General features: G+C 43.7%; 2 protein-coding genes across 2 annotated transcripts; both read left to right on the top strand.

Annotated features, from left to right (window-relative positions):
• Positions 1 to 1,679: 1,679 nt before the first annotated feature.
• On the top strand, positions 1,680 to 3,239 carry LOC308293702 (serine/threonine-protein kinase OSR1-like; the record flags this gene model as incomplete). Its single annotated transcript, XM_080736298.1, has 1 exon — positions 1,680 to 3,239. One exon carries the CDS (start codon positions 1,680 to 1,682, stop codon positions 3,237 to 3,239), a length of 1,560 nt encoding a protein of 519 aa, XP_080592424.1.
• Positions 3,240 to 13,281: 10,042 nt separating this feature from the next.
• On the top strand, positions 13,282 to 23,288 carry LOC308293701 (mixed lineage kinase domain-like protein). The gene is made up of 11 exons (XM_080736297.1): positions 13,282 to 13,337; positions 15,680 to 16,135; positions 16,733 to 16,834; positions 17,469 to 17,646; positions 18,533 to 18,633; positions 19,193 to 19,316; positions 19,456 to 19,540; positions 19,754 to 19,893; positions 20,157 to 20,206; positions 20,300 to 20,446; positions 22,961 to 23,288. The coding sequence occupies exons 2-11, from the start codon at positions 15,682 to 15,684 to the stop codon at positions 23,017 to 23,019; spliced, it is 1,440 nt and encodes a 479-aa protein (XP_080592423.1). The 5' UTR covers positions 13,282 to 13,337; positions 15,680 to 15,681; the 3' UTR covers positions 23,020 to 23,288.
• The last annotated feature ends 1,096 nt before the right edge of the window (positions 23,289 to 24,384 follow it).

The raw sequence follows: 24,384 nt of genomic DNA, 5'->3' as shown, positions 1-24,384 counted from the left end.
TTCAGAGGTGGTGTAGGAATCATCCATCCTACACCACTTTGTTCCATTGTAGGCATGCGGAGCATTGTCTAACTATCTGACACATGTATCTGTAACACCTGTGTAATATCCTTGCAACGACCACTACCATGTAAGGCGTTAATCCTGGACTAGTAAATGTGTAAGGTTCGACTCCGATCTACAAGCTCACAACTTAATGGGTGAATGTAACGTACATTGTGACTCTGCGCAACAGTTTTTTTTTGATTGAAGAATTTATTAGAAGTTTGCAATAGAAAAAAGTACAGTTTCATGACAGTACAAATCACTGGTACAAGGTCAACTAAAAGGAGATCCTAGAAAGCCGAGGCTTATTTCCACAGGAACCACACTTTAAGTATCTCATATAACATTGAAAGACAGACGGATAGAACATAGTACTTTATCTAGGATAATATCAGTTTCAAAAGCATAACATCAAATACAAAAGGCAGAATACAAAGAAAAGGGGGGGGAGCATGGGGGCTTAGTCTATTTACAAGTCACGGGTAGCTGCTGTCTGAAGGTGACTTTTCATACCAATTTTGAAGGAGGCTAGGGATTTGCTCTCCTTTAGGGCTTGTGGAAGGGCGTTCCACATGTTGATGGTATAGCAGGAGAACGAGTTAGCGCCTTGTTTAGTGTTTACAGTTTACAGTGGTGTATGACGTGAAGTGACATTCATGACATGACGTCAGTGGTGGTGTCACTGAGCTATATTATATCTGGAGGAGGCACAGAAGGTCCCCACCCATTCATTTCAATGGAGCTCACCCGGCGAGCACACCGCTTTCTGGCTCCTCACTATCGGGGAACTGTTTGAAGTAGTGTTTCTTCTCAAGCTGTCCACTTGGCTTCAATACGTTCAACGAACGTTCGGATCCACTTTGCCTCCCAGCAGTGATTCGCGTCAGTCCAATGTCTCATCATTCCGACTACAAGTCTATATGCGGTTAGGGTTAGAGATAGGGTTAGTAATGGGGAGAGTCAGGCTAATGCAACGTCAGACCTGTACAGGTCCATTTGGTTCCATTTGCACACTCTCAGAGTAACAGACCCATGAAGGGCCAGTTGGAACCCACTCAAGGACACTTTGAGACCCACTGGTGTAGCAAGAGTGTTTCCAGTGAGCCAGCATGCACACTATCAGCACCCTGACTCTGTTTGACCAGAAGGTGAATCAGAGCCTTAATCAGTGTCATTGGTAACACCCGTGAAGGAAGTAAGGACGTCGATGTCCGTTCCTTGGTTTAGGTCAATGGGTTTGATGACATCATGGTCCCACGAGAATGCTCATTAGCGTCCCTTTTGTGCATACCACGTCATGAACTACCTCCATGCCACAAGCTGACCCATTGGTCGGGCTCCGCTTTGTCTTGTTTTGGGCCCAAACCTGCTGTACCACAGCCGTCAGGACACTCGTCACCTTTTGCTTCCAAAATGCTCTCCCGGGCCCATTGCATTCATGACATCACTGTGAAGGTGTAGTCCATGGGCGTGGCATGCATGACATCACTGTGGTATTGTGGGCCATATATAGCCGGTGTGCCGGTCGCTGGAGCAGTGGCACACAGCAGCAAGCTGATGATATAACGTTATCCATGAAAAGAACCAATCCGAATTAAACCGCCCTGTTTACACAGGTTATAAACAGTGAAAGGATGGCAGAGAACCACAGCTACTCCCATTCCTGGCCGATCAACAAAGACGATTATGTCCTCAAAGAGGTGATAGGGAGTGGCGCCACGGCCGTTGTCCAAGCTGCGTACTGTGAGCCCAAAAAGGAGATGGTGGCCATCAAGCGCATCAACCTGGAGAAGTGTCAGAGCAGCATGGACGAGCTCCTGAAGGAGAGCCAGGCTTTGAGCCAGTGCCACCATCGAAACATCGTCTCCTATTACACCTCCTTTGTGGTGAAGAACGAACTGTGGCTGGTGATGAAGCTGCTCACCGGCGGCTCCGTGCTGGACATCATCAAGCACACCGTCTGGCGAGGCGAGCACAAGAACGGCGTGATGGACGAGGCCTGCATCGCCAGCATCCTCAAGGAGGTCCTGGAGGGTCTGGACTACCTGCACCGGAACGGGCAGATCCACAGGGACGTGAAGGCCGGTAACATCCTCCTCGGGGACGACGGCTCGGTGCAGATCGCCGACTTCGGCGTGAGCGCCTTCCTGGAGGCCGGCGGGGACGGCACCAGGAACACCCGGAAGACGTTTGTGGGAACGCCCTGCTGGATGGCCCCGGAGGTCATGGAGCAGCTGCGCGGCTATGACTTCAAGGTGGACATCTGGAGTTTCGGCATCACGGCAATCGAGCTGGCCACCGGCACGGCGCCCTATCACAAGTACCCGCCCCTGAAGGTGCTGATGCTGACCCTGCAGAACGAGCCCCCCTGCCTGGAGACGGACATCGCGGACAAGAGAATGGTCAAGAAGTACGGCAAGTCTTTCAGGAAGATGATCGCCCTGTGCCTGCAGAAGAGCCCGGAGAGCAGGCCCACCGCCGCCGAGCTGCTGAAGCACAAGTTCTTCAAGAAGGCGGAGAGCAGCGAGTACGTGGAGGAGAGGCTCCTGCGAATGGGGCCCACCATGTCGGAGCGGGCCAGGCCGGTGCGCCGCGTGCCGGGCTCCAGCGGCCACCTCCACAAGACGGAGGACGGCCAGTGGGAGTGCAGCGACGACGAGCTGGATGAGGAGAGCGAGGAGGGGAAGGCGGCGGTGGCGGCCCTGCGCTCGCCCAGGGTGAAGGACGACGGAGCCAACATGAACGTCAACATGGAGGTCTTCCCGCCTGCGGAGGGCACCCTGGGTCTGCAGCCGTCATGGGCTCCAGCCCGGGGGAGCATGGTGAATGGTCAAAACCGGACAGGGGAAGAGAATACTACTATACCACGGGACCCGGCCGAATCGGGCGCCAACGCCCCCATCAGCCTCGTGCTGAGGATGAGGAATCCAAAAAAGGAGCTCAACGACATCAGGTTTAAGTTCGTGGCCGGCAGAGACTCGGCCGACGGCGTGGCTCAGGAGCTGGTCTCTGAAGGCCTGGTCGACGGTGACGACGTGGCCGTCGTCGCTGAAGCCTTGCAGAGGATCATAGACGATCCCGAGAACAACGCGACTGTGACCTTCAAACTGGCGTCAGACTTGGATGACGCTGAAAGTCCCGATGATGTCAAACTTGTGGGATTCGCCCAGCTCTTCATCATACAAGACACTTAAAAAAACGCGATATACTTTGACCCTCGGGGGTATATACTTTCCTGCATTCTCTTTTTGTTTGCCTATTTATGACAGTTCCGAATTAGGGATGCTTGTGTTCGTGTTGTACTCGAAGTGATGTTTCTTTGTTAAAATACGTTAAAATAGTAATCAGAGCTATTCAGTAGCAGGGGTCTCGCGATCTCTCATCAGTAAACATTAAGTCAATTTTCAAGTCAGGATATTAGTTTGATCCAATCAGGAGAGAGAACTCATTCTATTCTATCTAGTGTCCACTGTATGGACACTCGAGAGATGTCTATAGTACATGTCTATAGTCATGTATTATAGTCATCTATAGACTATGGTACTTAGTATGGATGACGAATACTGACTATGGATGACTATGGTACTGACTATGGATGACTGTTACTATGGATGAGGACAAAATATGGATGACTATGGTACTGACTATTATGACTATGCTCATGTCATACTGTGTTAATAGGAAGTGCTTGTTTTTGGGTATGTGTGTGTGCTTTCGGTGGACATCTATAAAAGTTGGGAGTGTAACGATACATTTTAACAGTGATAGCTTACAATACACAGCACGATACATGGATGATATTCGTGGCGATACGATATGCAATTTAATGATTTAAAATCGATACAGTAACTATTTAGCAAAGAAATTAAATCTGTGTGAAACATGTGGATAGTCAGGCTTTTTAAGGGAAACATTTATTATTATGGATATAAAGTAAACAGTGATTCTCTGGCAAATACAGGGACATTATATTTTAACACATTTGGACAGACCCACACAAATACCTAGTGCTCACCGGGAGCAACTAGGGGTTCAGAGTCTTGCTCAAGGACTCTCCCTCACTTAACTCTGTGGGAGCCCGGATTCTAACTCCCCCCGTGTTGCGGTTTCTCTACCCCTGAGACAATCCCCGTTTGACACTAGTGCTTTTTAGATTATGGTCTAGGGACCTAAAGATGAATACACAATGAATTTCAATATTTTAATACTCTCCAATGATTAGATATGGGGGCAGTGTAATTCTGACAGTTGCTACTGTCATAAGGTAACTCAGAAGAAACTCAATGTGTTTGAACTAGACACTAGTGCTTTCTAGGTTATCTAGGGACTTAAAGATGAAAACACAACGAATATCAAGTGTCTAATACTTTCCAATAATTATCTATCTATCTATCTATCTATCTATCTATCTATCTATCTCTCACTATCACTCACTATCACTCACTCACTCACTCACTCACTCACTCTCCACTACTTGCAGAGGGTAATGATAAAATTGTATCTGCAAGTAGTGGAGATCGTCGATAGATTAGTAACAGGTTTTGTTATTTAAAGTATTATTCATTGTGCTTTAGATGCTATTGTAACTGTGCACTGTATGATTTATCCTATTGCCATGTTAGTACAAAGTTATGCATATCGTTAGCCTCATAGGATAAATGCATAAGTCATTTTTTATGATTTTTGGATAATAAGAAAAACACATTTTCTAGCAAGTATGTAAGAGTTTTTAATGCAGATTTTTAAAATAGCTTCCTGAGGGGTTAACACAATGTTTTTACAAAAAGATAAACATGACAGTGATTCCATAACAAAAAAAAGTGACTTAGGCCATTTTCAAGAAAATAATGTTGTGACTTTGGCATTTTTTAATACATGTCTTACAAACACTAGGCATTGTTTTGCTTGCCTAAACATGACAAAAATAGAAAAGTTGTGGAGAAAACAAGAACACAACATCAAGATAACATCCTGAACATCTTGGATTAGATATGCGGTCACACCAGCCTAACACCAGCCTAACTTTAACCAAACCTCAACCACTCAGGTGCTGTGTTTACACTGTCTGTGAGTGCCCCTAGTAGTCTGTGAGGGCCCACTAGAAGTCTCTGAGGGCCCCTAGTGGTCTGTGAGGGCCCACTAGAAGTCTGTGAGGGCCCCTAGTAGTCTGTGAGGGCCCACTAGAAGTCTGTGAGTGCCCCTAGTAGTCTGTGAGGGCCCACTAGAAGTCTGTGAGGGCCCCTAGTAGTCTGTGAGAGCCCACTAGAAGTCTGTGAGGGATCCTAGTAGTCTTTGAGGGCCCCTAGTAGTCTTTGAGGGCAACTAGTAGTCTGTGAGGGCCCACTAGAAGTCTGTGAGGGCCCCTAGTAGTCTGTGAGGGCCCCTAGTAGTCTGTGAGGGCCCACTAGAAATCTGTGAGGGCCAACTAGAAGTCTGTGGGGCCCCTAGTAGTCTGTGAGGGCAACTAGTAGTCTGTGAGGGCCCACTAGAAGTCTGTGAGGGCCCCTAGTAGTCTGTGAGGGCCCCTAGTAGTCTGTGAGGGCCCACTAGAAATCTGTGAGGGCCAACTAGAAGTCTGTGGGGCCCCTAGTAGTCTGTGAGGGCAACTAGTAGTCTGTGAGGGCCCACTAGTAGTCTGTGAGGGCTCACTAGTAGTCTGTAAGGGCCCACTAGAAGTCTGTGAGGGCCCCTAGTAGTCTGTGAGGGCCCCTAGTAGTCTGTGAGGGCCCCTAGTAGTCTGTGAGGGCCAACTAGAAGTCTGTGAGGGCCAACTAGAAGTCTGTGAGGGCCCCTAGTAGTCTGTGAGGGCAACTAGTAGTCTGTGAGGGCCCACTAGAAGTCTGTGAGGGCCCCTAGTAGTCTGTGAGGGCCCCTAGTAGTCTGTGAGGGCCCCTAATAGTCTGTGAGGGCCAACTAAAAGTCTGTGAGGGCCAACTAGAAGTCTGTGAGGGCCCCTAGTAGTCTGTGAGGGCAACTAGTAGTCTGTGAGGGCCCACTAGAAGTCTGTGAGGGCCCCTAGTAGTTTGTGAGGGCCCCTAGTAGTATGTGAGGGCCAACTAGAAGTCTGTGAGGGCCCCTAGTAGTCTGTGAGGGCCAACTAGAAGTCTGTGAGGGCCCCTAGTTGTCTGTGAGGGCCAACTAGAAGTCTGTGAGGGCCAACTAGAAGTCTGTGAGGGCCCCTAGTAGTCTGTGAGGGCAACTAATAGTCTGTGAGGGCCCACTAGAAGTCTGTGAGGGCCCCTAGTAGTCTGTGAGGGCCCCTAGTAGTCTGTGAGGGCCAACTAGAAGTATGTGAGGGCCAACTAGAAGTCTGTGAGGGCCCCTAGTAGTCTGTGAGGGCAACTAGTAGTCTGTGAGGGCCCACTAGAAGTCTGTGTGGGCCCCTAGTAGTCTGTGAGGGCCCCTAGTAGTCTGTGAGGGCCAACTAGAAGTCTGTGAGGGCCCCTAGTAGTCTGTGAGGGCCAACTAGAAGTCTGTGAGGGCCCCTAGTAGTCTGTGAGGGCCAACTAGAAGTCTGTGAGGGCCAACTAGAAGTCTGTGAGGGCCCCTAGTAGTCTGTGAGGGCAACTAGTAGTATGTGAGGGCCCCTAGTAGTCTGTGAGGGCCCCTAGTAGTCTGTGAGAGCCCACTAGAAGTCTGTGAGGGAACCTAGTAGTCTTTGAGGGCAAATAGTAGTCTGTGAGGGCCCACTAGAAGTCTGTGAGGGCCCTTAGTAGTCTTTGAGGGCAACTAGTAGTCTGTGAGGGCCCACTAGAAGTCTGTGAGGGCCCCTAGTAGTCTGTGAGGGCCCCTAGTAGTCTGTGAGGGCCCACTAGAAGTCTATGAGGGCCAACTAGAAGTCTATGAGGGCCCCTAGTAGTCTGTGAGGGCAACTAGTAGTCTGTGAGGGCCCCTAGTAGTCTGTGAGGGCCCCTAGTAGTCTGTGAGGGCCTACTAGAAGTCTCTAAGGGCCCCTAGTAGTCTGTGAGGGCCAACTAGAAGTCTGTGGGCCCCTAGAAGTCTGTGAGGGCCCCTAGTAGTCTAACAGCATTACAAAACATTAGCTGCCTAACATTAGCCTAGCTAGCTAGCTAGCAATAAGTAATGCAATAAGTAGTAGTCTGTGAGGGCAACTAGTAGTCTGTGAGGGCCCACTAGACTAGCCCACAGACTACTAGGGCCCCTAGTAGTCTGTGAGGGCCAACTAGAAGTCTGTGAGGGCCCCTAGTAGTCTGTGAGGGCCAACTAGAAGTCTGTGAGGGCCAACTAGAAGTCTGTGAGGGCCCCTAGTAGTCTGTGAGGGCAACTAGTAGTCTGTGAGGGCCCCTAGTAGTCTGTGAGGGCCCCTAGTAGTCTGTGAGAGCCCACTAGAAGTCTGTGAGGGAACCTAGTAGTCTTTGAGGGCAAATAGTAGTCTGTGAGGGCCCACTAGAAGTCTGTGAGGGCCCTTAGTAGTCTTTGAGGGCAACTAGTAGTCTGTGAGGGCCCACTAGAAGTCTGTGAGGGCCCCTAGTAGTCTGTGAGGGCCCCTAGTAGTCTGTGAGGGCCCACTAGAAGTCTATGAGGGCCAACTAGAAGTCTATGAGGGCCCCTAGTAGTCTGTGAGGGCAACTAGTAGTCTGTGAGGGCCCCTAGTAGTCTGTGAGGGCCCCTAGTAGTCTGTGAGGGCCCCTAGTAGTCTGTGAGGGCCTACTAGAAGTCTCTAAGGGCCCCTAGTAGTCTGTGAGGGCCAACTAGAAGTCTGTGGGCCCCTAGAAGTCTGTGAGGGCCCCTAGTAGTCTAACAGCATTACAAAACATTAGCTGCCTAACATTAGCCTAGCTAGCTAGCTAGCAATAAGTAATGCAATAAGTAATGCGAGCTAGCAATTTCTGTGCCATTTTCTTTGAAGCTAGGCCTACACTAAATCAAAGCAATATATTCTTACCAGATTAATCAAAGGAAAGAGCTAAAACTGTGCACTTGTGTTGAACTGACTGTGGGAGCTTTGCTGTGTATGCAATGTAAAAATGCTCAAGTCACACAAAGTGACTTAGGCGGCAACGTAAAAATGCTCAAGTCACACAAAGTGACTTAGGCGGCAACGTAAAAATGCTCAAATCACACAAGTGACTTAGGCAGATCATCATTTTTGAAGATAGTGAGCTTTGTGATTGGCTGAGGACATAGGCGCTAATCCAGGGCGATGCAGCAGCCCCAGGAGAGCACCTGTAGGCAGAAATCTCAATTTCGCCAAAAAATGACTTAGGCATTTATCCTATGAGGCTAACGACATAGCCTTAGTTCAAGAGGGGCTGCTTGCAGGGGTGGGATTATTACCAGTGGGATTCCTAGCCTGTCTCCTACTGCCCCCCTCTGGTGAACACACATTTTTTTGGTTTTACTGTTGTAATTTAACTAGAAGTATTATCCTAATTTTGTAGTGCAGTGAATGTGATCTTTTGGTGTGCGTTCAATTTGCTGTGGCATTCTTTTACTAATTGAAGTGTAGTGATAATTGGGGCTGCTTAGAGTTTGGGTGGGAGCAAACGCATGGGGTAATATTCCTGTGTGGCATATCAAGTAGGGCCTTAACGGTAGCACTTTACAATAACAACAACATAAATTACAAAATAATCAGTCAACTTCAATCCCCCCTCCCAACCCACCCCTCCATTGTCCACATACAATTCACACATTCGATCCATAGAATTATCTATTCAGCAGGTTTTTCAGTTCAGATATCAGGTCCGTCCACAATGTTAATGTTCCTTGTTGTGCTTGATTAATCCTCGCAGAAGAAAGCTCCAGATAAGAAATATCCAAAAAGCTCCTCAACCAATGAGTCTCTGAAATGTCATGAGGAGGATTCCATCATTTTGAGCGCTTGCTGGGTGACACAGGGGTACAGCTACATAGTTCAGTCGCGTGTATCAAAACACCACTCTAGGGTTCGGTCACACAACTTCTATAATAATATTAGGTTACACGTTGTCCCCCAGTCGGCAGTAAACGCAAGCCACGCGTGCACACACAGACAGTCACACAAACTCTATGCAGCAGGTTATGCTAATTGATTAGCAGGAAAAACAATCTAGCATTGTAATAAACGTGGCTTAAGGTTGGGTCATCTTAAAATCATCTCATGCTACCAGCAGATCGACATTAGCAAATGTATTTTTGGAACATGCATTAATTCACAACACATGAATTAATGCAGCGTCCGATTGCCGTGAAAAGCCGGAGAAGACGTTGCACCCTTTTCACATTGGCCTAGGCTATATGCACATACGCCATTTTGTTCTACTTCCGGGTGTCTTTCGACTTCCTTCACAGGTGTTACTGATTATACTAATTAAGGCTCTGTTTGATTTATTGTACAGTGGTGCTTTCATTTCAAGGACCCCCATAACGCTATACAAATGGAATCAACAAATGTAAGCAAATGGACCCTTGCAGGTCCATTTGCTTCCATTTGTACACTCTGAGTTACACACCTGTATGGGGACATTTGGAACCACTGGTGTAGCAGAGTTTCCAGTGAGCCAACATGCACAATATCAGCACCCTGACTCTGTTTGACCAGAATGGAACAGACCCTTCATTAGTATCATCGGTAACACCTGTGAAGGAAGTCGAAAGACACCCGGAAGTAGAACAAAACTTATGGCTCAAAAGAGCACTGCTTCTAGTTAAGCAATTCAAACCATTCATATGTGCTCATTGTTTGGAGTCGTTGGTCAGGTCAAACCTGAGAGCTTTGTATCTGTCACGGTTTGTTAGAGAAACAGTACGGTCGAGAAACGGAGCACTCGCCGTGCGGCACGGGGCGGAACAAGCGGTCGCCACAACAACGTCCTCCAGGCGGAGCCGCTCGATTGTCCACGACATTGCAAGCGGCGCGAAGGCCAGCGGACCTTGGTCCTGCTCTTCGCCCCCGAGCGCCGCAGGCGCGAGTGGCCGCGAAGAGTGGGCCAGGGCCGGCCGCGCGAGTTACGAAGCCGTGGTGAATGCAATCGTTATATTTATGCCCAGGCCGTAAGGCCTGGGCAAGCCCACGATAAACGCCCTGTCCAAGTGACTACAATGGAGCTAATGGCTAATGGCTAATGGCTAAACACTGCCGAGCTAGGCTAGTAAATAAAGAAAGAGAGTCGCAAACGAGTGACGTCAGCGCCTTCACTAGTGAATGGCTGTCGTCGCCATCTGGTGGTGATTGGTGTGTGGTGAACGACAAAACAAGCGCTCTTACAATGAACGTCCTGAGTTACCCAAACATACTGTAACATATCCATCCCACCTACTGGTCACCCTCAAGGCTACTACAGTAACCTGTAGTTATTTGAGTACCTGAGACGATTAACAGTCAGTCCATATTTTTTTGAATATAGATATTTTTTGATTTACCAGACTGTAAACCACAAACTAGTCATTTTTAATCTGTTAAATTGTCAATGCACTCCCCCCTCATTTTGTTCAATTGTCTGTTTTAATGTTTTCTGCTCCCTTTGTCTGCTGCTTTTCCACTTTCCATAAGTATTATGTCTTATAATTCCTAATATATATGAGTTAAGTAAAAAAAATCTAATTCAACAAAATGAGGGGGGAGTGCATTACGAATTTAACAGATTAAAAACATCTAGTTTGTGGTTTACAGTCTGGTAAATCAAATATATATATCTATATTCAAAATTTTAAACTAGACTTTTCCGTCATTCACGCGCTCACGTACCAGCCTCTGGCTCGTCATACGTCATTAGCCCCTCTGTGACCTCCCCCTTCGCTGTCATCACAGACAATACAATTTGGGCACCAAACACAGGATATGTAATTTCAGAGATTTTCTTTTCTTGTGTAGTCTGTTTACACAGAAAGGTGCATTACAATGTCTTCTTTTCTGACCAAATGGACCCTTTAAGGACACACTTCATGGAGTGTCCTGGCTGCATGGTGAAAGGCCTTCCCCCCACTGACAGACCTGTACACACCTGATAAGATGACCAAAGGAATGAATGTACACCAGGAATTCCTCACTGTGTCAGCCACCAACTGACTGCAGGGTTTGGAGGAACAACAATAGCATGTGAATAAAACTGCTTAAATATGTGATTATGCCCGTGATGTATTTTAATACTCAGACCCCAGCAAGATGAGCTTTTGTCACGGCAAAGGCTAATAGGTATGATCCTAATAAACAACATTTTTCCCCATGATTAACTGCAGTTATTGCTTATTGAATGCCTTGAAAAGTGGAGGGGTACAGTAGAGACCATGCACTTACAGAGAGAAGTGTTTCAACTTCTCTTTTGATTGTGGATGTTCCGTATTTTGATTGTTGGTTTATGGATCAGCAACTATCATTAATCTAAGCTGATGTCGCCATGTACCATGCTAATATGTAGAGTAGCAATGCCAGTATTTCCTGGAGGAATCAAAGTCAAGCACAAGGTTAAATAAATGATAAACTTGTGTTGAGTTTTTTTTTGGGCTTTACCAGTTGATTATCCTGTGTTACACCTGGACTGCATCTGTGTTACTCTAGATTTTAACCACTTCAACCACTATTTTATACTTTAGCTGTTGAGCTGGTAGATCTGCTATTTTCGAAAAATCATGAAAATGTGTGGAATTCTTTGAATATATATATTACATTTGTAATTCAAATATTTGCTCTTGGGGGGTCCCTGATACATCATATTTTGAGGCCAAATAAATCTAATTTTGGGGGTCCTTGATATGAAAAGGTTTGAGGTTTTCAAAAACCATAGGATTTAGAATAGATATGTAGAATCAGGTCCTCAGGTCTTAATGGGTTAACAGGAAACATACACAGGCCCCGGGTCACATCCTGCGACCTCAGATAGGTCGGAGCCTCGTATTTCTGGCCACCAAACTCTATTGGTCACCCAACTCTTCAGGGTGAGGAGAAAATGGATTCACAATTGAGCCAGATCCAAAATCCGCCAAGGGCTAAATGTTTTTGCACCGGCGGATATCGTCTGATTATAGGCTGTTGATTATAGGCAGGTGTTATGGGACTTAGAGTACTCAACAGGCCTGAAAAGTAAGGCCCTGCTCTAACTGGGCCCTAACTGGGCCAGCCCGAAGCCCTACCCAGCCCGACTAATTTAGCCTCGTAAACCAGAATCAGAAGGCAGGAGGAGTCAGTTTACTATGCTACGACTAATTAGCATACATTTTAGGCCCTACCTTACCCTAAATTTCGGGGGTAGGCCTACTGTCGGTTTCAGGCAGAATTTGAGAACTCGTCATCAGCTACTTACGGAAAAGAGATTTGGTGTGGAGGGGTAAAAAGGTACTAGGGCCCTGGGGAATCACTATCAATGCATATACAGGGTTTAAGTGTTTTAGAAAATATTTCAGAACACCTGCGCTAGTCCCTCTCATGGTAATTCATTATTTAATTGAACATATCATAATAGTAAGTTAGCAATCTGTGCTTTATGGGTGTGTCAGTCATGGAGCCAATGGTTCCAACAGCAACAATGATAGAAAAAGTACTCACATTGCTTACTTAAGTAAAAGTATCAGTACTGCAATGTAGAAATACTCTCTTGCAAGTCAAAGTCTGGAATTCAAAATGCACTTGACAGAAGTATTGTCATCAAAATGTACTTAAAGTACCAACAGTAGAAAGTACTCATTATGCAGAAGTTTTAAAAATTAAAACAATCTTGTAGATCAGCTATTTTCAAATGTGGGGGGCTGGATATAGGGCTGTATAATGCGTGTATGTTTTGTAATAATAATCAAAATGTTAAAGTAACTACCAAATAAAGTGTTCAAATAAATGTAGTGGCGTATAGTAAAGTACAACATTTGCCTCTGAGATGTAATGGAGTAGGATTAAAGGTACTGAAACTGGAAGTAGCCTACTCCAGCAAATAAGAAAGTACCTCAAAATTGTACTTAAGCACAGTAGTACTTGAGTAAATGTACTTAGTTACTTTCCACCACTGAACAACAGCAGAGGCATGTCATGTCAGTCTTGTCAGATAGAGAGAGGAAGCAGAGAAAATAGGAGGAGCAGAGATTGCACAGAAAACCAGCTGTAGTTTGCTTTCACTTCAGTGTCCTGCGTGTGTCAACAGGCTGGAGTTCTGCATCCACACTCACTCTAGGTAAATGAGCTCCTCATATGTTCTTTAATGTGTTTTATTGATATCACTTTTAGTTGCTGAACCGTAGTTGCTAAAGTTTACATGTAATGCTACTGTATAATTTCCTTTTCCTATACCTGTTTATTGTGTTCACAGTTCTCTCTCCAGGACAGAGCAGACTGTAGGCCTGCTACAGAGCTGAGTCTCACTGCAGTAAGTATTAAACTGTGTTTGTATCAATACAAATGAACTCAGATGATCCATTCTCAGTGTTCATTTAACAGTGAGAGAGGAGAGGATTTAGTTTTGTGTGATTGTCAGAGTTACGTTAACACTATGTTTCAGTCAGGGGTGGGTCATACATCTGTGTCTGTGTGGCATTCAACTATAGATATCCAGAGTATTTCTGGTATAGTCATATGGATGAAAAGTGTAGTACTGTATACAGTAGACTGTTCAAATGACCTGCTTAACTAGAGGCACATAGAAGTGAATTTTGAAATAGTTTGACATCTAGCAGGGAGACAGCTGACAACTGGACCAGTTTTTCTCGTCTAGATTTCTAAGGTTCATTTATGTAGGTATTTATGTAGGGCCGGTTGTTACACTGGCCCCGGGGTGTGCAGTCCCAAGACGGAGAGAAAGAGAAGAAAACAAAAACAAAACATACTTTAGGACAACACAGACTTGTTGTGCTAATTATGACCTGGAAAAAAAAACCTATAACCCTTAAAGAGACAGATCACCCAAAATGTTTTATTTTGTATTACTTAAGACTTGAATGTATGGATATCTTTTTGTTTTTGTCACATTCCTAATAATTTGAGGAGACTCAAAGCAAAGAAATCAGGCACTTTTGTGTCTCCATAGGGAACCAGTGCTGGTCATCAAATATTTGGCCTAGGAATGTGACCAAAAAAAAGAAAATAGCTCACAACACGTTGCAGCGTGCAAAGTGTTGTGAGCTTGTCGTCATTGCCATTGGTACACAAGAACTAAGTAAAAAAACAGACTTCAGTGCTTGAATGTGAAATGGCTAAAGTAATGCACAACAGAACAGAGTCCTTTGAAAGAAAGTACGTTTGCCAAAAAAGTGGACCCGTGTCAGGAGCTGTCGCAATAAACCAATGGTTTCACCATTTCATTGTTCTTTACACCATTCGGGTGCGCAAATGTAGCATTGACAAATGTGTAAAGGCATTTTCAGAGTCTGAGGTGAAGAGCTATCACCCCAAATTTTAGGTGATAAGCTATCACCTAAAAATATGATGGCCATCATAGTCACGGACTCACATTGAAGTCCTATCACCGCGCCTCTGTACCACTGAAACCAGGGGGCACACTTGATGGGGAGATGTCTGCAAGTAAAAACAGAGGAGAGATGTCTAGGTCCTCTGTGATGGATAGATGGATAGATAGATAGATAGATAGATTACAAAGTTACAGAGAAGTAGGAAAAGATAGATAAGAGTAAAAAACAAGAGCAGTACAGTACCAAAAAAGAGAAGGTGCATCAATAGAGGGGGCAAATTAAATATAAGTATATATACATAAAGTGTCTTACAAAAAAGAGACCAAAGCAGTCAATGCTAGTTAGTGCAACAAGTATCTCACTGTCATTGTTAAACAAGACAAATACTCAGAAACTACCAACACAACCTAATAGTGCAATGTCGAAAAACAGTGCGAAAAAAAACAACAGAAACAGCTCAGAGCAGAAGAAACTAGGCAGCGTGTCACCGCGAGACGCACATGAGCACTCTCCCTGGAAGGACCTTGGCGAATGACGTAATGTTGTAGTTTTCGGACTTAAAAAGACTACACCACAGTGATAAACCATCACCGCGTACTACACTGTAGGGCCATAAGAATGCAGAAGTGTAGTATGATGGAAACCAGGTAGCATTTGGTGTTAGAGTAGACCAGTGGTTCTCAATCCGTGGTCTGGGGACCACCAGTGGTCCTCCAGGTGGTAACCTAATGGACCCTTATAGATATTTAACTCTCGATAGCCTAAAATTAAGAACTGGGGACCCACACCCACCCTGATAAGCACTTGGAATTGTAGGAGTTGAGGTATTATGTTTAGCTTGACTCTGATGAATATTGTGAAAATATCCGATCTACAAGCTCACAGCGCCTCGCAACCGCAAGGTGTTGTGATCTTGTAGATCGGCTATTTTCAACATATTTGGGGGGTCACGGCCTGAAATGATTTAGAACCACTGCTGTCGATGACAATGTTTGTGAAAGTCATACATGTTGACAATGATATAAGTAGTGGCTAGTGGCTACAATGCAGAACAGGGTTATGGGGGAAGTGACCTGTGGCTGTTTACAATGATTGCGTCTGACTGTTGGCTCATTCTCAGTCCTCCCTGTGCTCAGCTGAGAAGTGGCCCCTTGCCATTTCTGTAATGTGGGCCCACAGGTTCAGCTATTTGAGTAGTCCCTGGTATAAGCTATAACTATGACATGATAATACTGTACAATACTGAAGAAAATGTTGTTTGTGCCTGCAAAATTCTCATCCGGTCCCACTTTCTCCCTCCCAGTCATGGATTTAATAGACCCCATCCTGGGCATAGCGACTACCCTCTACGCTCTCTACCAGGACGTGAAGGCCAACAAGAAACGATGCAAGCGAGTGATGGACCGGGTGAAGGGCCTGGAGCAGGTGCTGAGGGCCACCAAGCAGAAGGGGGACCCCCAGGTCTCCAAGGAGGTCAACAGGGCCCTTGGGGAGCTCAAGCTCACGCTCGAGTCCGCCACGGGGGTCATCAAGAAGTACACCTCCGACAGGGAGGACCTCATCAAGCGCTTAGTGAACACCTACAACCACGGGGACGAGTTCGAGAGCTTGAACGACCGCCTCAACGACGCCTTCCAGATACTCTCGCTGAACCTGCAGGTGCAGATGGATCGTAACCTGCGCAAGCTGTTCCAGGCGTCTTCTCAGCGGGAGGAGGACGAGGCGGACAGGAAGGACGATTGTGCAGAGATCCAGAAAAGTGAGAATATGGGAAGGGGAGGGGGAGGGTGGGGATCTTGTCTTCTTTTGTATGAAAGGAGTCTTGAAGCAAGAAGTCTATCATTGTTCTTTGAGCCAGAAGTTTACAGGACTTTCTTTTTAAATTTGCACAGGAGATCGTATCATGTCAACTCCTCAACCTGAAATCCAGCATTTTTATATAACATTGCTGATTTACCAAATATACGTCCTAGGTCTATAGACTTCAAATGGTTCCCAAACTTTTTAGCTCAAGAAATTAGACATTTGCCCAGGACCCAAACTAATGACAATGGTAGATCTACAAGGGCACAGTTGTGAGCTTGTAGATCTGCCATTTTCACTACTTCTTGTCCATGACAAGGCACTTAACCCCTAATCCCCACCTAGACCCCAGTCAGTGGAAAATGAATTTCAGTTTGAAATAGGTCTAGTTTTTATTATTAGAATTTCTATAAATAAATAGGTCTAATTATATAATTAAAAACAAATAGGTCTAATTATATAATTAAGTGGAAAAGTGCATCACATTTGTCTCATGATAAAAGTTGTTACAGAGGAGCTTTATTGAGGCTTTAATATCAGATGTATTTCACAGTGCTACAACATATCGTGAGCAACCAGGATACTATGATGGAGAAAATGGAGGCTCTGTCATTGAACGTGGATGCGATGAAAGTGGAACGAACTATTGAACTGCGTAAGTAAACAACTTTAAAGTCCCATCCAATATAGTTTGCAAACGAATAAACTAGCTCTTTAGACAGGGGGAGGCTGTAGCTCAGGAGGCCAATGATCCATGGGTCGGCTATTCAAATCCCGCCTCCTCCTGTCTACGTGTCGAAGTGTCCTTGGACAAGAGTCAAGACTCTGAACCCCGAGTTGCTCCCGGTGAGCAGGTTGGTGCCTTGCATGGTTTCCACCGCCACCGGTGTAAGAATGGGTGAATGTTGGATAAAAGCACGATCTAAATGCACTATTTACCATTTTACACAGGTTTTTGAAAATAGCTTTATACTTTATGTTTGACACTTGAACCCCAAGTGGTTAAACATTATTTGGTGAAGAGAGTTGGAGTAAATGGAAAAAATAACTTTTTTTTTTTCATTTAAGTGGTGATATTGAAGTGATATTGATGAATATTATCAAAGTATCCTGCGGCATCCTATGGTGCAACGACACCCACTTTGAGAAACACCCCTTTAGACTGTGCTATTTGTGTTTATTCAATGTTTTTTACTACAGAAAGGGTTTTAGTTCCACTGACAGTGTAACTAATGTTCTGATGTCTGATGTTTGTGTTTTCTTCTCATTGATGGTTTGGCCGTCACCAGTTCAGAGGTCTGAGAACATCCCCAAAGACATCCGACAGATCATCCCTGGGGACCTGATCTTCGGTTTCCCCAAAACGCCCATCATAACGACCGACATCTCAGAGGTCTACAAGGGAGAATACAGGAATTACCCTGTGGCCATCAAAAAATACCTCTGCCAAAAGGCCACCATGTCAAGGTTTGTGGCACATGTTTTAATTGATCAAATGTTTATTCTCTAGTACAATATAGACCAGTGGTTCTCAAACATTTTTGTCTCAGGGCACCCCTGTAAATAACCTTTTCATCCACGGCACCCCTGAATTACACTGTTACTTTACAGTACCTTACATTTATGTCAAATATGTAAATAAAGGAGTAGTTCACCCCCAAAATGTTCTTTTTTTTATTACTCATGCCATAGAGACTTGAGTTAAATATATATATATATATATATATATATATATATATATGGGGACCCGGATGCATGGCGCTGGATGGGGGAGCCGTCAGGGTATATGTTTTTTTTTTCTTTTTTGTCTTAGGAATGCGACAAAAACCAAACAATATTATTGAAATCTCCATGGCATGAGTAATCAATAGGAAAAAAAAGTAATTTTGGGGGTGAAATACTCCTTTAAGATACAGTTTATTTCACGAGGAAAACTTATATCTGTTTCCATTTAATTAACATTAACCACTTAAACCCCATTATCCCTATTCTGGGGGGACATTCACCAAGGGGGTCCCCAGCAAAAGTAGTCAACAGAGCATCACAACCACTTTACCCATGTACTGTATATGTTGGGCTATTCAAAAATAGCAGCTCTACAAGCTGCAAGCTTGTACAAAGGAAAAGGGTTTGGAAAGGTTTGAGGTCTGGGGGTCCCTGATACAAATATTTGAGAACCACCTCTGTAATTGAACAAATAGTTTAACATTTCAATAGGCAATCAGGTACAGTTTGGGGAGAGAGCGGGCCTGACTGGGTGCAGCATGTTGCCCATGTATGATCTCTAGGGTACTGTGTTATTTCCCTAGCAGAGCTGGGTGTTAATCTATGAACTGCTTTGTTTCCCTAAAAGTGAGGTGGTGAAGGTGTTCGAAAAGGAGATCAAAGACATGATTTGTTATGAATCACCATACATACTGCGGATGTTCGGCGTCTGTTTCCAGGGTGCTGATGGTGAGTCCTTTTCTGTATAATTGTGCTTGTTTAGAAGCATTATTGAAACCACAACATCGTCTGCTTTCATCTTACTACTCTCTATGTCTCCAATCAATGTTTCTGTAGACTAAAACTTTGACGAAAATGATAATGCTGACTACCTTTTACACTGTCGAAAACTAAATAAAAAATTGATAAAAGCTAAGCTATGATGACTAAAATGTTAGATAGGGATCCAGTAGATCTAAGACAAGTAATTTTATGTCATGTGTGCCACTTTGACAATAGCAGATCTGCAGCACAAGCTCACAATGTTGTGATCTGCTGTTCTCAACATGCAACCAAGTATAAACTCAGCCATTAGCCTACGATGCCTTCAAGGCCTGCCAAAATACATTTTGTAGATTTAGTCGACTAAAATCATATGATATTTAGTCAACAAAAACAAGACTATATAAAACTAAAACATTTCAGATTACTAAAATGTGATAAAGACTATAACTGAAACAACATCGAAGGTTGCTGTCAAAATTAACTCTGTCTCCAATATGATATGAGATGTCCTTTTCGCTGCCAGCAGGACTCATCGTCATGGAGTACTGCGAGTTGGGAAGTCTGAGAGAGGTTTTGGACAACCACAAAAAACTGTCTTGGAGCACGAAGGCTCGCATGTGCTTGGATGCTGCGCAGGGCATCTACAGGTGAGTTCTCAGTGGAGAGAGACAGAGAAAGACAAACCAATTAGATTCAGAATAAGTTCAACCAGAAACATGCTCTTCCTTTGATTGTCTATACAGTATAATATACTGACAACTAACTACTGGTATTGTTTCCTCTTAGGCTACATCAGTCAGAAGCAAAATCCAAAGTCCATGGGGCCGTCAGCAGTGACAAGTTCATGGTAGACGAAGGCTACAGAGTTAAGGTATGCATGCTTTAAATATAAAGCATATTTCGTATATGAAATCATTCATTTGGTCTTTTAATTTTGTTCTCAATGCAATATGTGATCTTTAAATATTCCTATGGCTTTTGTTTTCTAGACATCATTCACTGCTACCTACACCCTTTTCTGTATTTCCTAATGCTAATTGTTATACTGTATTATCATTCATTGGCTGTCTTTTTTTGTGACTAGCTGGGTGGTCTGGAGCTGGCCCAAACTGAGACGTCCTTGAGAAAGAATTGCAAGACCCCAGAGAGCGCTCTGCGCTACCGAGCACCAGAGCAGCTGGGTTGTATCAACCATCCATACTGCAAGATCTGTGAGATTTACAGGTCAGTCCTCTTCATTAATAGGTTTGCAGAGGGAGTGTATCGCACCCAGGATTACATTAGACAATAATTGACACCGGGTGAAAAAAAGGGTTACAAAAACGTGAGATAAAAGGTTTTAGAGAAGTAAACAAAAAGGGTCTATATATTTTTTTATATACAAACAAATAAAATGCATAAAAACAATAAGATTCAGAGGATAATAAATTAACTGAAACGAATGAATGAACCAAAACCACACTGTATTTTTATTTTATTTTTCCCAGTCTCGGAATGGTCCTGTGGGAAATCGCAACCCGCCAGAAACCTCTCGCTGGTGTGTATGTCCTGAAAACAGTGGTTAATGCACTTACTGTGCCTTTTGTTGCACACTTTATGTACGGTATTATAACAATTTCTCTCATAACAGATTGTACCAGAGATCTCGACGTCTTTAAGCGAGTGTGCAAGGAGAAGCGAGTGCTGGAACCACTTCCTGATGACTGCCCTAAAATGCTGGGAGAACTGATCAACGCCTGTCGTGCTTTCGACCCCTTCCAAAGGCCAACAGCTGGAGGTAACTGTGTTTATCTATAATATATATATATATATATATATATATATATATATATATATATATATATATATACATATATATATATATATATATATATATATATATATATATATATATATATATATATATATATATATATCATATCTCCAAGTTTCAAATTTGTACGTTCTTTCGCAAATTAAAGCCCTGCTTCATCATACAAGGCCATCACACAAAAGTAGTGAAAACAGCAGATCTACAAGCACACAACGCCTTGCGGTGCGAGGCGTTGTGTGCTTGTAGATCGGCTGTTTTCACTAGTTTAAATCCTTTTAAAAATGATAAATGCAAAACGAACGGTTTTGGACGTACAAGGTTTTCACCCGACAATGACGATATACTGAATGTAAATATATTTTTCAATGACAATTTGAGTATTTTGGGGGGATTTCTTTAGAAAATATTTTGAAATTAATAATAATGAAAATCAAGAAATAAAGTGGTAGCCTATATTTACTCACGGCCCATAAGAATTGTCAAACTCCCCAAACTTGTTTGGGAAACATTGAAGTAGACAAAATGTGAAAAAAGAGGACCTGGGTGTGTGTGCCTGTACAATGTGAAAACTCAACACTTCTAACTCACTCCCTGGGCAAACTATTCCAACGGGGTCGAGAGCCAGACCGTTGCCATCCACAATTTAATGTAATATATTGAGAAATTATATTTCTACCTAATAAGTAACGCATCGTGAGTCATAAAACTGGCCACCCCTGTTAACAACCCTTCTTGTGCCGATCCCAAACAAGTTCGGGCTTTTTTTCAATACAATACAATATATTTTTTGCTATTTTACTTACCCTGAGCTGCTTGTAGAGACGTGGTTGGTCCTGGCTCGTCCTACGCTTTCCAACGAGCCATTCTATGTGGTCCGACGATTTATTCCATTGAAAATGGCCAGATGCAAAGTTTAGAGCCCCCCAATTTTTACTCCATCTATGCTGTCGGCGGCGCGACGTATTCCGGGGTGCCGATCCCGAACTAGTCTGACTTTTTTAATAAAATGAATTAATTAATCGGAGGCCTCGCCGAAGCCTTCGTCTAAATATTCATCCAGGCCGCCAGACCGTGCTCTGTTTACACGGCCCGTGAGAGGGTAACGCCGCCGAATCGCGCCGCCGAATCCAATACATTCTCACATCTTTAGAGGTCATTTCTCTGAACTGTGTTCCTATGGAAGCGAAAGCCCCAAATCGGGCTTCTAAGATGAGTGTTAGCCTATAGCCATCTTGTAGCGCTCTTCATGCGGGTGACTTTCATTCCACTAGTCAACATGAAAACTGACTGCTGCCTGGGTCCTCATATGTAACAGCAGTAGTCTGTGGCGGAATGTCTGGCACGCAACTTTTTTTAAATATCGCCTATTTCCTAATTGAAAAGGATAATGCTGTTCCTGCTCCTTTAAGTATAATGACCCATCTTCCTAGTGCACATATGTCAAACTCAATGCCCAGGGGCCAAATCAGGCCCTTGTATGAATTATATTTGGCCCGCGGGATGATATTTAGAAGTAGAACTGGCCCTTCATTATATTGCACGCACCACCATAATACTACAAGTCACACAATGTGCTGCGAGTGCATTGTCACCATAGAGATTGGCACATTTGTAATGCATGCAGTTTCATTTTTAAAATTATTAAGGGACATATTTGATTTTTAAAGGAATATTACCTTTTTGCTGTTTGCCTGTTGAAAAATGTTTTCACTTGAAATTACGGACAGAGCCATAAGACAATTATTTTATGTTTTACTTCATTCCTGTTAATGTTAGTGAAATAATATTGGCTGTGTTAGGTCCAGGTTCAATATGTCAAATCATTTAGTCCGGCCCTCGACTTGTATAATGTTTCAAATTTTGGCCCCCCGGGTATTTGAGTTTGACATCTCTGCCCTAGTGTGACTTGGCCAAAATAGGCAATTGGCAATTTTATTTTTGGCCTAAGTCATATGGTTTTGTGCCTTAGACAAAAAAAAGTGGCTGGGGTAAGTCAGTAAATATTTTTGGCCTAAATCAGGTTTAATCCTATTTAATCCTATTTAATCCTCCAATGTCACATAACTGACAGACAGTGTTATGTCACTAGTCATATATTGTTATAAACATTTTGGTTGAAATGATTAAGAAATATCCTATAGTTTTATTTTGGATGATTATTTCTTTTTCTGTTTTTTGAAGAAGAAAACAAAAGACTTGTCTGGTTACGATGTTTGGACCACACAGTCCCGGTAGAACTCATCCCGGCTTGTCTATCCTCACTGTCTGTACTCTCTGTCTGCACTCATTGTCTGCACTCATTGTCTGTACGAGTCTGTACTGTCTCTATACTCACTCCAGGCCGGAAATGCAAGTGGCAAAATGCATTAAATCTAAATCTTCTGTATTACTTCACCTCAATAACACAGTTGTTTACCTCTCTAACCCTATAACCTTAAACATCCCCAAAAATAAATGATATTTATCTCTATTCTACAGTGCTGGTGGACAAGCTGCGCAATGTGCGCATGTTGGTGGAGAATTTGAACGAGGAGTAAGCTGACGGGTGTTCTCAGAAGAATAGCACGGTGTTTATGCATGGATCTATACCGGTATATTGTACCATGTGTTACGGTTCAGGGCATAAAAGTCTTGTCACTGTTCGACCACAACTCACATGCATATGATTTACATTTTTAAAACTATATTAAGGCTCAATGTTAGTGTAAGTTTACAATTCCCTTTTTGTTAACGGGAGATTTTTTCGACATTAACACGTTTCCTATTAAAAAAAAGAAGCCTTTCTCTCGATGGATGCAGCCCATCAAAATAGATGCTTGGTTGTGGCTTACCATCAATTTAATAATATGATTTTTAGTGGAGAACAATGAACAGGGGTTGATTATGTTCAGGACATGATTATTGATTGATTGATTCATCGAATACTTTAATAGTCAAAACAGCACGGTACAGTAAGTCATTAAGGCTAAAAGGATAACACAAACAAAGTCCTGGGGACCTGTTTCCATTGCGGTCCTATTCAATTCATCAACACTAAATTAACACAATAATACATATCATCAACAAATACAAAACATTATACTGAACGTACAAAGGAGATGGGAAATTACACTGACCTCCCCTTGTGGTCTCCTGATGTATTTGTTTGCCAGTTTTGACACATCAAGAAAGTTGTTACAACTCCTAGATGGGGTGCCGTGATTCCCCCCCTACAACATAATCATCAGGTATTATGATTATACTTCTTTACAAAAAAGTGCACAGAAAGTGTTAAAATGACGCACACACCCACCTGTTCATTAAGTAGCCTATGCCTGATGGTCAGGTGGGTAGTGAGCTGGTGACCCAGTTGAAGTTAGCCATACCACTCTATTGCTGCTATTATGATATCATTATATCTGTGTATTTCAATTGGGCGTTTTGACTCAGAGGCTTTCATCTTTCAGGAAATAACCAAAAATGCACAGGGAAGACAGGGCATATTATAACCACACCAGGGGGTTTATTAGGGCAATGATAACCTAATACTAAACAGAAAAAGTACAAAACTATGGCACCACCTTTTTAATGGATGGGTCAGGGCATTCCACATGTTGGTGGCAGATTAGTAGAATGAGAAATGTCCCCATGTGTTTGTTCTGTTCTAAATGTGGGAGGTACCAAGATCATGGTCGCTCCCTCCAGTGTTATGGCTGTGTGGGTGTCACTCACTTTAGAGATGTAGTTTGACAGGCGTGAGGTTTATCGAGGGCACTGTACAAATCCACTGTCTTCTACCCTGAGCCATCGCAAACTAGCAAAGTGTGTTGGAATTAGGTGGGTCATGGACTTAAAGGGATAGTCCACCCCCAAAATAACATATTTTCCATCAATTACACACCACGATGAAGCCTTGAATTCAT

The sequence above is a fragment of the Nannobrachium achirus genome (genome assembly GCF_963921795.1).
Source record: "Nannobrachium achirus genome assembly, chromosome: 11".
In the NCBI taxonomy this organism is placed as follows: Eukaryota; Metazoa; Chordata; class Actinopteri; order Myctophiformes; family Myctophidae; genus Nannobrachium; species Nannobrachium achirus.
The sequence above is the reverse complement of the archived record's forward strand: the minus strand, read 5'-3'. Positions and strand labels throughout refer to the sequence as shown.

Bases quoted from the DNA above. Each gene is read 5' to 3' on its own strand.
- LOC308293701 (XM_080736297.1), top strand. From the start codon at position 15,682: ATGGATTTAATAGACCCCATCCTGGGCATAGCGACTACCCTCTACGCT. The intron at 16,835-17,468 runs GTAAGTAAACAA...GGCCGTCACCAG, and splicing joins GGAACGAACTATTGAACTGC to TTCAGAGGTCTGAGAACATC. The intron at 19,317-19,455 runs GTGAGTTCTCAG...GTTTCCTCTTAG, and splicing joins GCTGCGCAGGGCATCTACAG to GCTACATCAGTCAGAAGCAA.